This window comes from Mytilus trossulus, chromosome 10 (genome assembly GCF_036588685.1).
Source record: "Mytilus trossulus isolate FHL-02 chromosome 10, PNRI_Mtr1.1.1.hap1, whole genome shotgun sequence".
In the NCBI taxonomy this organism is placed as follows: Eukaryota; Metazoa; Mollusca; class Bivalvia; order Mytilida; family Mytilidae; genus Mytilus; species Mytilus trossulus.
The window spans coordinates 10,397,977-10,413,240 of NC_086382.1; the positions used below are offsets into that span (position 1 = coordinate 10,397,977).

Genomic DNA, 15,264 nt, shown 5'->3' on the forward strand with positions numbered 1-15,264 from the left:
TATTCACGCCAAAAGCACATTTTCTTTTATTACGTGGAAAATAGAAAAGGGGGAAAAAATCAATAAAACATGCTATAATGTTATGAGATGCATTGTAGACATAGTAGAACGTGAGGGACGTTTATTAGTACCTTTAATGTTATAGATAACGAGTGATTTAAACTACCACGAGTTTTGATTAAACACAGCGTTTTAAAAATAAATATAGTTAGCAATTCGTCACAAATTCCCTCGACTACACATACGTTTATTAATATTTGTGTGGGAAGTTTTTTTTTTGTTCTATGATATTGGTTTATGATTGAAGATTGTATTGCTATTTGATTACGTCCTCGACCTCTGGATCTCTGATGGATGATTGTCTAAGCAATATAAGTAATAAAACCATATCTTTACTTTGTATTACTTGTGATTATATCTTATGTAATGCTTCTAATACGTATTGTCGTATAATACGGCGATTTTGAAATGAAAAATACAAATATTTCAAAATCTGAAATCTCGAATTAGTCAAAATTTTGTTATTGATATTCGATTTAAATGTAAAAAAAACGTAGAATGATCATAGAGATAAAACTAACATAATTGAAATGAATGTGTTTTAATTTCTTAACTATCATACTTTGACCTTAGATTTTGCTGCGGCATCCCTTCTGTCAGGGTGCATACAATACAACGAATAAACCATAAACAACGTTAACACACAGGTCAAAAGAATACATAAACCACCAACTATCGACTCCTCTATAAAAACCAGAAACCAAAAATCAAACAAGGCATGGGTTTTGCTTATGGTTGAAGATCACATAATCATCTATAGTTTCTAATTTCGTTTTTTATGACAATAAACATCGCACGAACAGAGAATTAAGCTTTGTGAGTTTAAGTAGTTTGGCATGCGCAACTTAAACTTGTTATATATATACCTAGAGGTCAAAACTCTTTACCAAGTTTTATAAAAGCAAATGCATAACGAACGACTACGACGACGAACAACTTACAACGGAAAGCGATAACAAATTATCAAAAACGGCAATATCCCTTATTTGCCTTTTTAGTCAGGTTAATCTAACATGGAAGAAATTGACAAATGACAGATTACACATAATGTTTATGAACAATGAAGAATTGGAAGAGGAGTTCATTATAAAAAATAGTTTTCACGAGGCAGCATACGAAGACCCTCGATGTTGATAAGTTCTTTGCTTTTGATTCAATTGACTCAAAATTACCTATTTTGATATTATATTACACATTTAAATTGATAAAAAAAAATACAATATAAGATATAGAAATTCATTTATAAGTTATCGGTTTGAACAAAAATCATTTCCATGTAGTTCAGTCTATAAGTATATTTAAGTATATTTATACAACAAAAACTATAAGAGAATAAACATGTAACCTTAATCTAACTTTTTGTTAAAAGTCTATCTTTTTGACTTATTTTCCCTCTTAGCAACACGCAGTTATTTTATGTTTCTGTAAACGGATACTGTGGATGTTCTTTCAGACTGAAAAAAGAACAAAAAAGTTATAAAAAACGATCGAAATATAATTATAATTAGAAAGTTGACAATATCTAGATCTTCGTATATGTTATTTCACGATACATATTTATATATAATATAGTAAAACAACAGATGTATAAGGGTAATCGTATTAATGATTGAAATGCAGTATATGATACAATATCTTTAATCTGCCTAACAGATAATTATATAAGACCTCAACTATGAATAAAAAAAAGCCTTATGCAATGGAACTGAAATGAATTCTATTGTATTAAAATGTTTGTTTTTGGTTTTTCTTGAAGAGCAGAAGACGGTACAAATAAAACGTTGGAGTTATTAAATGTTTGTATAGATCTGAATTCGAGAGGAGATCACTATTAAGGAGAAATTTTTTCTCACAACGGTAAAAAAATATGAAATAGCACATAAATTAGAAAAACTATTATTTACAACTATGGGATTATTCAATACTTAAATTTGTATTTTCGAAACCGTAATTTGTTTGTTAAATGTATTTTGTGTATGTTTGTATTATTTGTCAAAAACTTATTGTTCAGAGTTTATATGACAATAAATATTTGAATTTGAAAAAAGTTATAATGTGTTTAGAAAACATTAACAAGAAACAATATAGTTACGCACAAACCAAAGGAAAATATTCGTCGACCTTTTTCCAACTTCTTCATTGAATCCATGTCACATTTTGTCAGTTCAAAATCGAAGATCTTTGAAATAAAATAAATTTTGAAATTGTTTTTGAGTGCATTATATAACTGACAGCCACACAATATTCAATTTTGAAGGATTCGATGCTTTTTAAATGTGTTTACATTGTACATGTATTTACATTTTACTTAATTTGTACTTTATCGAGAAAGTGTATACTTTATACGTTATCTGCTATCAACAATAAAAATGATTATCGACGTCTTTGGCAATCTACCATCATTTACAAAGTATTTTTGTTGACATCTTTGTTGTATTTTGAAAAAAAAACATTTACGAATTTGAGTCCTCAATACTCATAAGCTTCGTACATAATGTTTACCTTTATTGATTCAAGCGTCACTTATATGTCTTTTGAAAACAAAGCGAGTGTCTACTGTAAAATATTTTAATCCTGGTAATTACGATCAGTTTGTTTATTATCAACTGTAGCAACATTTTTGTAGGCATCTTTGTTAGATTTAGTTATATATGTGTTCCCCCATTTGTTAGTTATTTGTGTTGTATGTCTGTGATGCAAGTTAACGCATTTTTGGCTGCTGAATCAGAATTGTTGCCATTTCCTCTGAATATGACAGTTGTTTTTACCTGCTCTGTGAGAACGTGACTATGGCTATAATGGTGCAAGACATGCTTGGTGACATATGTATTCCATAATTGTCAAACAAATCATGATGGCGTCCGTAGAAGTTGTTTTGATTATTGCCCTGTCTCCAAAGTTCTACAATTGTTTTTGACAGAACAAGGGAGATACAAATTGAAGTTATTATGTTCAAGTAAGTAGTCCTCATGTTGTATGTTTAAAATTTTACCAAATAAATAATCATATATTAATCAACTCAATATTTTTTCCCACCAAAAGCAATATCAAATTCTGAATAAAACCATGTTTATTATTAATTTTTCTCCACTGATTCATTAGTAAAAAAAATTGACAGATCAAAGTATTTTATTTTTATTTTACAGATATATCCTTGTTTATACAAAGAGAAACAATGATATATATGCATTTCATACCAAATCATGACTATGCGGTTGTTTTTCATTTGTTTGGTGTGTTTGATGTGTTTATTTTGCCACTATGTTATTTTAAGCCAAGGCGTTGTCAGTTTATTTTCAATCTATGAGTTTGGCTGTCCCTTTGACATATTTCGTCCCTTTTTGAAATGAATTTAAGATTTTTCTTAGAGTTCGGTATTTTTATGATTTCACATATTCCAATTTATTCTTACATTTATATTTTCCTTTAATCTTTCCGGGTTAGAACTTTTTGGGAGAACTCCTATACCACGTTGGATGAGATGCCGTAAAAGAATCTACAAGAAATCATAGTAATACGTGATACAAGTATAGATGTAGAAAAACATGTCTGGTTAATAATTAAATAGAAAATATTTCATATTCATAATCCTACTTAACTGAAAGGAATCTAATTGGTGATCAAGTAATTTTTTAATTTTGGAGAATCTATGAATATTTTACTCGCTATTGTTTGATACGACCGATTGCTCTTCAATACGCACAAAAATCAAAATGATAGCATGCGCTTGGGACATCACAAGAACAGATGTATTGACAATATGGTCAACCCTTTGATTTCGTTCATCAATTAATCTGAAATTCTAAATTGGTCTAGCTGTGTCATGAAGGTTACAAACAATCGTTAGAAATTATGGACTCAGCCATTTTATAAAGACAACAGGGTTTCATGGTTAATGACGAGTATGGCTTATCTTGATTTGTCGATGTGTGCAGCCAGTATTTCTTATCTCGGGATTATAAGTGCACTCTGCATTATACAAAAGGTAGAATAATATATTTTCCTAAGCCGATTTACAATTTGAAATCACTCAATCTTTGGTATGAGATTTAGTCATTCGTGTCATAATCAAAATCATTTTTTCTTTTGACTGATGTATTTATGAAAGGTTATAAGTTTATAGATTCATAACATCATATGTATGCAATCAATGTGTCAGAATAGAAAACCCTTGACAATTTATCTAAATCATCCATTTTCCTTATTTTCTAGATGAAAAATGTTTACTTTATTGATTAAGATAATACTGTCTGCTATATACACAAATTTCATTGTACCAGATACCTTTATTGTAGATCTAAGGTTGTATGTGGTCGAATGGTTTAAATAGATCATTTATATACAAGATTTATTTTGTTCCAGATACATTCATTGCCTTTGTAGGGTTGTATGTGGTCGAATAGTTTAAATATTTCATTTACAGCGGTCACTCGCCAGTCATTACTTAAAATTTGAATTTACCACCGACGAAGCGAGCAAGATGGTGGCGTTTAACATCATCACTCAATCAATTAAATCATACCAACGATCTCTATATATAAGTACTCCAGGGTGTGTATAATGTTAAAACAAGTACACTAACCTGCGCTGGTGTTCTCTCACGCTGTTTTGCTAAATCAAGCACTATACTTTCATGGTATATATCACACGGCTGGTTACTACAAAAAGTATATGTAATGACATTTCATATGTTGTAATTAAACAAAATGTACTCATTTTACAGATAACATGTATAACAGTAGTTACCATTATGAATTATCATTTCGGTGTAGGTCAGTTGTAACCTGGGCCTGCTTTTAGTATAAGTAACATTTTAAACCGATGCCATGCCATAATAATTTCTATACTGGAGTACTATATGCTATATTTTTAGCTTTCCTTTTATATTGTCTTGGTTTATATTAAACGTATTATATGCAATGAATAGGTAGAAACAAAATATCGTACTTTTAAGAATGAAAATAAAGTGGTCAACTACCAGTTAAATACCTCTTTCATTATTAATATGACATGTTGTTCAGAAATTCCTATTCACTAATTGAAATTATCCATGTAAACACTAAACAAAAAGGAAGGATTGAGCAAACATGTTTTGCCAGGGAATTAAGTCGACTTGTTTATTACGCTAAATATTACTTTCCATTAATGATATCCTTTAGTTGTAGACATTATGTACTCTTTTATTGCATGTAATCATAGTAACACGTAAAAGCTGAACTTTCTTAGTTTCTTCCAACGATAAATAAAGGCAACAGAAGTCGGTTTCACAAAAAAAACTTACGATTAAGATTGAGTGACAATTCAGTATAATTACGATCAATCCTAGCCGTAAGTTTTTGTTGTGAAATCGACTCCAGTAGTATACCGCTGTTCAAAGTTCATAGATCAATTGGGAGAAAACCAATCCGGGTTACACACTAAAACCGAGGGAACACACACCATCTTTGAAAGGAAAACAGCGAAAAACAACTAACGACAATGCAAAATACATGAAAACGAAATAATAGATAGCAACTGCAATATTTCTCACTTGGTACAGGACATTATAAGAAACAATGGTGGGTTGAACCTTGTTTTGTGGCTAGCCAAAGCTCGCGTTTTGATGGTATTGTAAAATATACCGCTAAAATGACAACATTACATTATGGGAATACAGTATGAATAAATGCGAGAAGACTCAAGACAGAGACAAACATAAAAAAATAATGTAATAGTCCATTTCGACATCACTAGTAGCACGATTTCAGTCTGAAACGGTCATTTTGGTCTGATCATATCTTAATTGACTGGATTTACCGCTAGAGGAAAACGTCACGACTTGTCAGATCGTTAAGTTACCCGTTCCGATCGATAGTCTCATTAGGTAAATCAGTCCGTTAAGGCATGTCAAGATAAATCAGACTGAATCTTCTAGCGAGCTGTTTAGATCCGTTACGACTGTGTCAGACCAAAACAGACCATGGATACAAAGTTACGTCAAGATGTTGTCAGACCGTGTCCAGTCGTGTTCAGATTTTAATAATTTGGACACAAGACGAGTTAAACTTTCCCGTTGGTTATCAGGGGTTGCTCCCCTTTTAAGAATAAAATTTAAAAAAAATAGAAAGAAGACGGTTTATGTTAACTGAGAGTCTATCACGTCCCTTTAATCATGTTAATTAAATAAAAAAAATACTCAATTTGAATTCTTACTTCTTCCTATTTAATATATATATAATTTAACAATTTTGTTTATATATTTTAAAAAGTAGCTCAGAGACATACTGCTGCACAAACCGCCGCGAATTGACTAAAAAAATCAACAGATTGCGAAATAACATTTATTTATTTAATAAAAGCACCTGAGCCTTTATATTTTATGGTTAACAAGTGATTGCAATACATGGTTATGCAATTACAGAGTGAGACTGAAGTGGTGAAAAATGTGTCATCTTGACGCAACAGATCATTTTTACACCCTTATTAAATAATTACGGATGTCGGCCGTGAACACTTGAAAACGTAATCTTAATATGTTTAATCAAATTTAAGATGTAACATTTTTTAATATTGTAAATGAATGCATTCTCATTTAACTTTTAATGTTAGCTATATAAATTGCATTTTAGTATAAAATTTGAGGCAGGGAAAAACTATATCTTTTATCGTTTTCCGTTTATTGTCTGTTCATTTTTGCCAGACTCATGCGTTTGACTTTCCATCTTTACTTTTAATGTGTCTATAATTCGAGAGCCTCAATATTTTTTTTTATTACATTCCAGAAGACTGCGTTAAAAAATAAAGTTTGAATATTTATATAGCAGAAAAAGGCTTATGAAATCATTCAATTTACATATATTTGAAATAGGTTTGATAAATTATCAAAAAAATGTTTATACGTCAGTGTACCTGAAGTACATTTAAAAACCAGGTTATATATATAGGTTTAATTTAAATTACTATCCATTAGGGAAATTTTCCGACGATAATCAATCAAATCTGACAAGTTTTATTAAAAACGGAAAATAATTCTACGCCCGTAAACGATTTAACGTTACCGTACCCTCTTTATTAAGATACCTCTCGCATGTCGGCAGTGTCTGTCAGCGCTTCAAATGGCAAACTTATTTTGCACAAAATCGTTGACATGGTAGATGGACACTGCATGCAGCACAATATTTATAGCTGAACTGGAAATTACAATTGGTGAGTAGAACATGCCTATCAGACATGAGAATAAATCATTGATCCGGCCAAGAAATTGAACAGTTGAAGGGAAAATGTTTACATTTGTTACATTTGTGCATACAGGTATGAATCGACTTTCTAATACACAACATTCTTGCACAGTAACTTGTTCAAAGGCAAAGTAAGAATTTGGGCTTGCTAAAAAATTCTTCCTGTGATTGGACCCCCTCCTTTTTTTGGATGATCAATGCATGATTTGAAAAGGGCTGGATCCACACCTGTTTATTGCCTAACATGTGGGGTATTTACAATGGTTTGGTTGTGCGGGATGGCCTATTACAAGACCTAACCCCCTGATCGAGTAACCCTACATATTTATAGAACAGAACATATTTTATTTCCAATTAAGGGCCCACAAGGCGCACACAGAGCATACATGAATAAGGGGGAAAAAAGAATATTGATTTGCATAGATACAAACATTTTTTTTGACATACAGATACAATACAATTACTAACTCCTATTCACTTTTATAAATTTACCAACAGCATTAAGGACCTGATAGTCTTCACAGTTTAATAAATAAATAAATTTATGCTGATTATCAAGTATAGAAAAATTTGGAATTCTTTGTATTGTATGTCTAATAATGTATTGATAACTGTCACGTCCTAAAATTTGCATGAAATATTTGTCACTGGATTTTTTTATAACCCATAACCAACCAATCTTCACATGTTATGATGATGATGTACTTATTTATATAGCCACTGGTGGGTGATGTACACTAATTATAATTTATCACATATTTCATGTATTTGTAATGAATACCTTAAGTTTTGCATATGCAATAACCTCAAAATTGCATGGGGCAAAAAAAGAGTATATTAATATTGTACCCTGATTCCAAATGATGTGACGTCATTGCCTCCTTAATGCCACATTTGTGATAAAACGTTTAAGTTTTACATTTTATGTTTCATTAAATTGTTATAATTGACCTTTTTTTCTCTTTTCTGCAGAACTGAAATATGTGATAAACAGATTATAACATGTCTTTTCCATATTGGCCCGGGTATCATCCCTCAACCCATATCAGCCCTCGGCTAAAGCCTCAAGGCCAATATGAGAGTCTTGGGATGATACCAGGGCCAATATGGAAAAGGGCATGTTATAATCTATACATACATTTTTACTAATTGCTTAGTCATGTTTGTAGTAATATTCAACAAATTCTATTTTAAAATAAAAAAGTATTATTAAAAGAATTTGTTAAATTATTATTTATACTACAATTGTGACAAATCAAATACATGTAGTTATATATGAAATAGTATTAATGCTATTGACTTATTTAATTTTAGATACATGTAATAAATACTTAATTCTTAATGTATATTTTTTTTGTAGATAAGATATCACATTGGTTTGAGCATGATTCCCAGCCAAATTATGAAGGGGCATATATCATGTATACATAGGAAATATATAGTGTCACTAAATTACTCAAATACGGTACCTCATTTGTACCTGTAGCTGTAAATTGTGAAATGGTGGATTCATTCATAATTTTGAGTTACTTATTGCGTTTGGAAAAAATAAGGTTGATAAAGCTAACAGCATTATGCCATGATGTTGATGGGATGTTCTGATTGTACAAAAAGGAAATTGTGAATTGAACAAATAGCAAACTTACAATTCATAGAAAAAAATGCAGGAAATTGGAATAATGGAAATTCATGGTTTCTGTGATTATCTTGCAATCATTGTCAATACTAAAAGTGCATCATCATGATCATACATGTATATTCTGGTTATCTGAATTCACCTTGGATAATTATTCATTTAAAATATTAAAGAATTTGGATATAATAAGAATTTCTATGCTGCCATTGCTACTGTTGGCTACATGTACCACCATGGTGTGTTAAACCTTCTTGACCTTCCATGAGGGTCTGTCACGGTCCGTCACTATTATTTAGTGTCATATGCATGATGATGGAAGTTTCACCAACCTAGACAAGCTTTACAGCCCTGGTACAGTTGTTGGTTAGAGTCAAATGACAGCTTGCTGTATACATTTGTAGTTATAATAGTCTGAATGTACAATGATGTATCTTCATGTATTTTGATAATCTTCTAAATTACTGTTCATTCTAAAACTGGCATTTTATACTAGTACATGTACATGTAGTAGTCGAACATATTAAACAATACATGTACTTCAAAGTATCATTTTATTTTGTCTCGCCATACACGAAAGTCATGAAAGTTGGTTGTATGCAAGAAATATGTATTACAGTCTTAGGGGGATGATGTAAGCTATTTTTATAGAGCTTTACATTTTAAAAGCTAAAAGAGCTGGATGTTTCTTGTCTTGTATTCAGATACATGTAGTAGTAGCTAATATGTTATGATGTTTCAGTCTGTCATTATATCATCATGTCCATTGTACTTGACCTCATTTTCATGATTCAGTGACTGCATGTAAAATATACTGTTATTTAATCCGTAAAGTGATCTCTTATACTTTACATTTTATTATATGTAATGGATACATTTTATTGTATATGAGTATCTTGCAAGGTCTACTTGTCTATCAGGTTAGGTTGACCTGACCTTGACTTTATTTCATGGATAATTTAAGTGATTAAGGTTATTTCAGTTTAATACAATGTTAACATGGTTAGTTTATAAAAAAAGATGTGGTACTATTGCCAATGAGACAACTATACACAAAAGACCAAACTGACACAAACATTTACAACTATAGATAACCATACGGCCTTCAGCAATTAGCAAAGCCCATACCGCATAGTCGGCTATAAGAGGCCCCGATAAGACAATGTAAAACAATTCAAACCAGAAAACTAACGGCCTTATTTATGTAAAAAAATGAACGAAAAAACAAATATGTCACACATAACAAACAACAACCACTGAATTACAGGCTCCTGACTTGGGACAGGCACATACATAAATAATATGGTGGTGTTAAACATGTTAGTGGATTAAAGGTTTGTTTCTCATATACTTTGTAATAAAATTAGAGACTGGAAATGGAGAATGTGCCAACAAGACAACAACCCGACTACAGAGCAGACAACAGCAGAAGGTCATGAATGTTTTAAATTGCTATTACATGTAACTACATTGTACATGTATAGGATCACTATTTTTGGCATATGGAACGAATGTAAGGTGAACATGTTTGACATTTTTTATTAGCTGATTTCATCTGACTATGACACCATTTTCATGTTTTTTATGTTTAGTCTGTTTCTCTGTTACCATGGTTTCTATAAACGGTTAACCATAAATTTGGGGTATGGAAGAACTGTAAAGTGTACATTATTTGTCATCTCTGTCTGGCATGGTTGTTTTGACTGGAATTTTTTTTAATGGATTATTGATAATGTAAAGTATATGTGATACTTATAGACTAGTAAAATCTTCTTATTACAGAATTTCAATAAAAAAAAATATGAATAAGGCCACATTTTAAAGAATGTCTGTTTCCCATCCCCATGGTCTACCCTTGTAAACAGACCAGGAAGGTTTGAGGTTATTTTTTTTTTAACTGGCTGTCATAGCATGGTTACATGAATGGATTGACTTGTCCAGTCAGCGCATCCTTTGAGTTGTTTGTGCTGAATTTGAGTGTATTTTTTTAGATGATCAATCCTTTTGCCTTCAACACTTTTCAAAAATAGAAAAGATTATTTTCATGATTTTTCGGTACGTCTAAACACTGCTAAGGACTCCTTAGTGCACTAAGGACTATACAATGCCACTAAGGACTAGAAGGACTACTGTTATACGTGTTAATTTCACATATTATGTTAAAGATTGTTATTTAATGCATAAATTTCAAATTTAACAGAAAAATAATCATAAATAAAAAAGATATTCAACATTTTCTAGGCACGTGCCCATTTTTCTTTGATATACCGAAAATCAATGAACCCATTGACACGTGCCAAATAATATAACAACTGATTAAACAATCATATATTCTTTAATTTAAGCAATTAACAATTGTATCGAAAAGATTTAATACTTGATTATTATAATAAAATGTGTTATTCTTATTTAAAAGTTAAAATGATTAAAGGACAAATAATTTTGCTTTTGTTTCATTTATTTCCCGTTATTGTTATTTGCCATAGGTTTTAATGTTGATGTGCGCCAACTAATAAGTAAGGGTGTAGTCAGCTTGGTAAAATTTTTATGTAAGAGACATGAAGACAAAATGAATATATATATTTATAACTTTTTTGTTTTTATTTTTATTCCGACAAAGATGCGTTACAAAAGGCTTCACTAAAACATGAGTAAATTCCGAAAAAAAAACACCCAATAAATCATGATTTTGATTTGTCCACTTTCTATTACTGCTTTATATTTACTAGTACGAAAAACGATTGAATTGATAAAAAATCATGTGGCGTCCTTGGGATTTATCAAAACCACTACTGTAGTTTTCAACCAGTTTGATATCAGTTTACAAAGGCATACTTGTGCATATGGGTTAGACAATAATCATCAGGATATATATATACACTAATTATTTGAATGAAAATCTTTATACGATAGTACTTTATAGTTTAAACACTGTCTCGACTAAGACTGAATGCAGTATCGTGATCAGCTTCATGGACGTTGGCGACCTTAGTGGTCTTTAGACGCACCGTTGTGTAAAATGAATAATTGTGTAATGATATGTTGTACAGTACAAAGCTATGATAATAGAAAGGATTCTGAGTTTAACAGAGTAATAAGGACGAAAATAATAATAAAAAAACCCCCAGCTCCAACGGTAATAGTAAAGTAGGACATATCAACAGAATACGAATTAAAACAAAAAATACGCATGTGTTAATTTTTATTGATTGTCTCGTTGGCAGTTATACAACATCGCCTTTTTTATGTTATGTTTAAGATTTTTACGTTTCTGATTTTCAAATACAAATATGTTCTCAAAGGGTTCTCAACATTTTAAGGTTAAATGTATGGCAAACATGTTTATGTGTACCTATATAATTACCATGCGTCCTTGCAATTTATAGTTAATATAAATAAATAAACTAATATTTATTAAAAAATAAGCAACATATATAGACGAATTATTTATTAGTTCCTCCACAAGGTACAACAGTAATAAAGAATCAACAGAGAATTTAATCTTTAATTACTTTTTTTTCTATTTTATTCATACTTCAAATACATATATAATTAATCTAAAATGCACTAATCAAGCAGAAGGGGCGTAACTCGTGGTATCATACCGGGATACTGAACGGATCTAAACATGGTCTGACACTTTTGAACGTTAATTTTGAGATTTAATCTGTTTTGGTCTGACACGGTCTTAACGGATCTGAACAGCTCGCTAGAAGATTCAGTCTGATTTATCTTGACATGCCTTAACGGACTGATTTACCTAACGAGACTATCGATCGGAACGGGTAACTTAACGATCTGACAAGTCGTGACGTTTTTCTCTAGCGGTAAATCCAGTCAATTAAGATATGATCAGACCAAAATGACCGTTTCAGACTGAAATCGTGCTACTAGTGCATGTTAACCACAGAACAACAACGAATAACTAAAATTCATTTAGGACGGTACACAAGATTAGCTTTTGTTTATCGAATTACGAACTGTGTGTCTGTCAAACGAATGTATCGACGTAAAAAAAACTAGAGTCACATATATATTTCTAAAAATTGGATACAAATTAAGATAAGGTTTCTTATGATTTTATTTGATGTATTTAGTAACAAATACAAAATTATCATTATTTAAATAAATGTAGAATTGTGTTAGTAATTGTTCCACTTAGTATGTCGGTCGTTCTTCCAAATCAAATTGTGTGAAAATAAAAAATCCTATGTACTTTTTTGCTTTAATTGAAAATCATGCAAATGAACTCGGTGACACAAAAGAAAATAGAAAAATGCGTGGTTTGTACGTAAGTCAACGAAATAAATTAGTTCGATTTGTAAGTTTGAGAACGAAAATTGGGAATGTGTAAAAGAGACAACAACCCCACCTAAGAGCAGAAAACGGCCCAATGCCTTCAATGGGTCTTCAACACAGCATGAAATCCTACACCTGAAGGCGGGTTTCAGTTGACCCCTAAAAAAATGTGTTCTAGTTCAATGCAAATGGACGTCCATCAAACTTAAAAACATGTCAATGAACTATAATGAAAAACATAGAAGACTTGCAAAAGCCAGAGGCTCCTGACTTAGGACAGGCGCAAAAATGTGGGGGAAATTTACCGTTGTCTTTATAACTTAACTCTCCCCTATACATATAGCAATAGGAGAATGATCAAACACACAGCAATACGCACACTAAATTTCAATTTTAAAGAGATATGAGTCTGTACCTGTTTCCTAGGCTTGTAAAATATTTGAAGTTTGCTCCATATTTAGATTTATGCATAGAAAGACCAGGAGATCCCAGTGGTGCGAAGGCTGTAACAAATATGTCCTTATCCTGGCAAAATTTGACAAGGTCTGTCATTTGTAAATGAGCATGACATTCTGTCTGAAATCAGTACAATATTGTAATGTTATACTTTGATATTAGACTAACAGATAATCTTTTAATAGAAAGCACATGGAACGGCCGGTTTCATGGTTTTCTTACTTTGTTGCCAATGCGATTTGTATAGAAACAAGTTATAATGTTCAAGATTTAAGCATCGACGTTAACAAACACAGTTCCAAGCATTAAAGAAAAAAAAGGTAACTAAGTACTTCAACGTTTGTTTCTTTACTCTTAATCCTCCTAATTAAAATAGTAATTTAATTTGAAAGTGTGATTGAGGCAATAAGTTACCATAGAACTTGATCAGTTTTTTCTAAATAATATCCCCATGAACATATAATAGTCAGATATCACAATGTATCAACTACTTGAAATGGGGCATGTTGGAAATGTACTACGCATAAAGTGAAAACCGACAATTAATTAAGTCAATATTTCTATGAAATTTATAATTATAAATGGCATCATAATGATTACTTTACAAACAGTTTTATATAAAAGAGCAATCAAAGCTATAATAACGTGTAGATAAATTAAAAAGATCAAGAACCCAAAATTGATACACTTTTACAATTATATTTTCAAAGCACTGATAATTTTGAAGAGATGTAAAACTTATTCAGAGCAATCACGGATAGAAGATTCTGTTCATTTTATTACAACAAATATTACTTCGAGATAATGTTTACCTATCTTTGCTTTATTGAATCATATTGATATTTTTATTGCATTGTATTTATTACTTTCGTCTGTTCTGCCATGAAGTGTATAAATGTAATACTTGATTTAGACACATACATTGAAAACAGAAACAGAAAAAAATATATAATACCTGTAGAACAGCAGGAGGTATTTTACATTTCTGTAATACATTCTCTATTTGTTGTTGATTAAAGTTAGACAAGCCTATAGATTGTGTTAGACCAATTTTAACTGCATCTTCCATTTCCTGTTTTAGAAAAAAAATCATACTTATATTTATCGGAAAATTCAAAAAGCCAACAAGAAGCTGGAATTTGAAATACAATAATAAAAACAGAAACAGAAACAAAAATAAAAAGATGAGAGTATGCGAATAAAAAGATAATAAGATGATTATTTCATACTTCTAAGAAAGTTTTTGTGGTTTAGAAATTACCAAATACCTAACGGTTATGAATTTAAACGGTCAGTAGGACAACCGTAAATATAGTGTACCTTAAATCTCCTTTGATATGAAATCCGAAATAACATGATAACACATTTTAGAGTCGGTAAACAATAGTAAATAAATGTGAAAAAAATGCAATAGACAAAAATGATTTAATAAAAAACATCTAACATCTGTTTTTGTCTCGAATAAGCGTGTATAAGAAAACAGATCATAAAACATTTTTATTTTGTTATTCATTTCAGAGAGAAAAAAATGTATTTTGTAATTTTGAAAATAGTTTTTATTTTAAATTAATTTCAGTGAGAAATGTGTCAAATGTGCTC

General features: G+C 30.8%; 1 protein-coding gene and 1 long non-coding RNA gene across 2 annotated transcripts in view; one reads left to right on the forward strand and one right to left on the reverse strand.

Moving 5' to 3' along the window:
- Positions 1–732: 732 nt before the first annotated feature.
- LOC134687689 (1,5-anhydro-D-fructose reductase-like) overlaps positions 733–15,264 on the reverse strand; it is a 42,023-nt gene continuing 27,491 nt past the window's right edge. The window contains exons 10-15 of the mRNA XM_063548148.1: positions 14,621–14,737; positions 13,625–13,785; positions 4,643–4,718; positions 3,473–3,556; positions 2,157–2,239; positions 733–1,514 (exon numbers count right to left, since the gene is read on the reverse strand). Coding sequence (XP_063404218.1) covers positions 1,475–1,514; positions 2,157–2,239; positions 3,473–3,556; positions 4,643–4,718; positions 13,625–13,785; positions 14,621–14,737 — 561 coding nt within the window. The 3' untranslated portion in view covers positions 733–1,474. The remainder of the gene's footprint in view (positions 1,515–2,156; positions 2,240–3,472; positions 3,557–4,642; positions 4,719–13,624; positions 13,786–14,620; positions 14,738–15,264) is intronic.
- Positions 7,117–9,457, forward strand: LOC134686836 (uncharacterized). The gene is made up of 2 exons (XR_010101663.1): positions 7,117–7,245; positions 8,638–9,457. It is a non-coding gene; the product is annotated as an uncharacterized LOC134686836 (long non-coding RNA).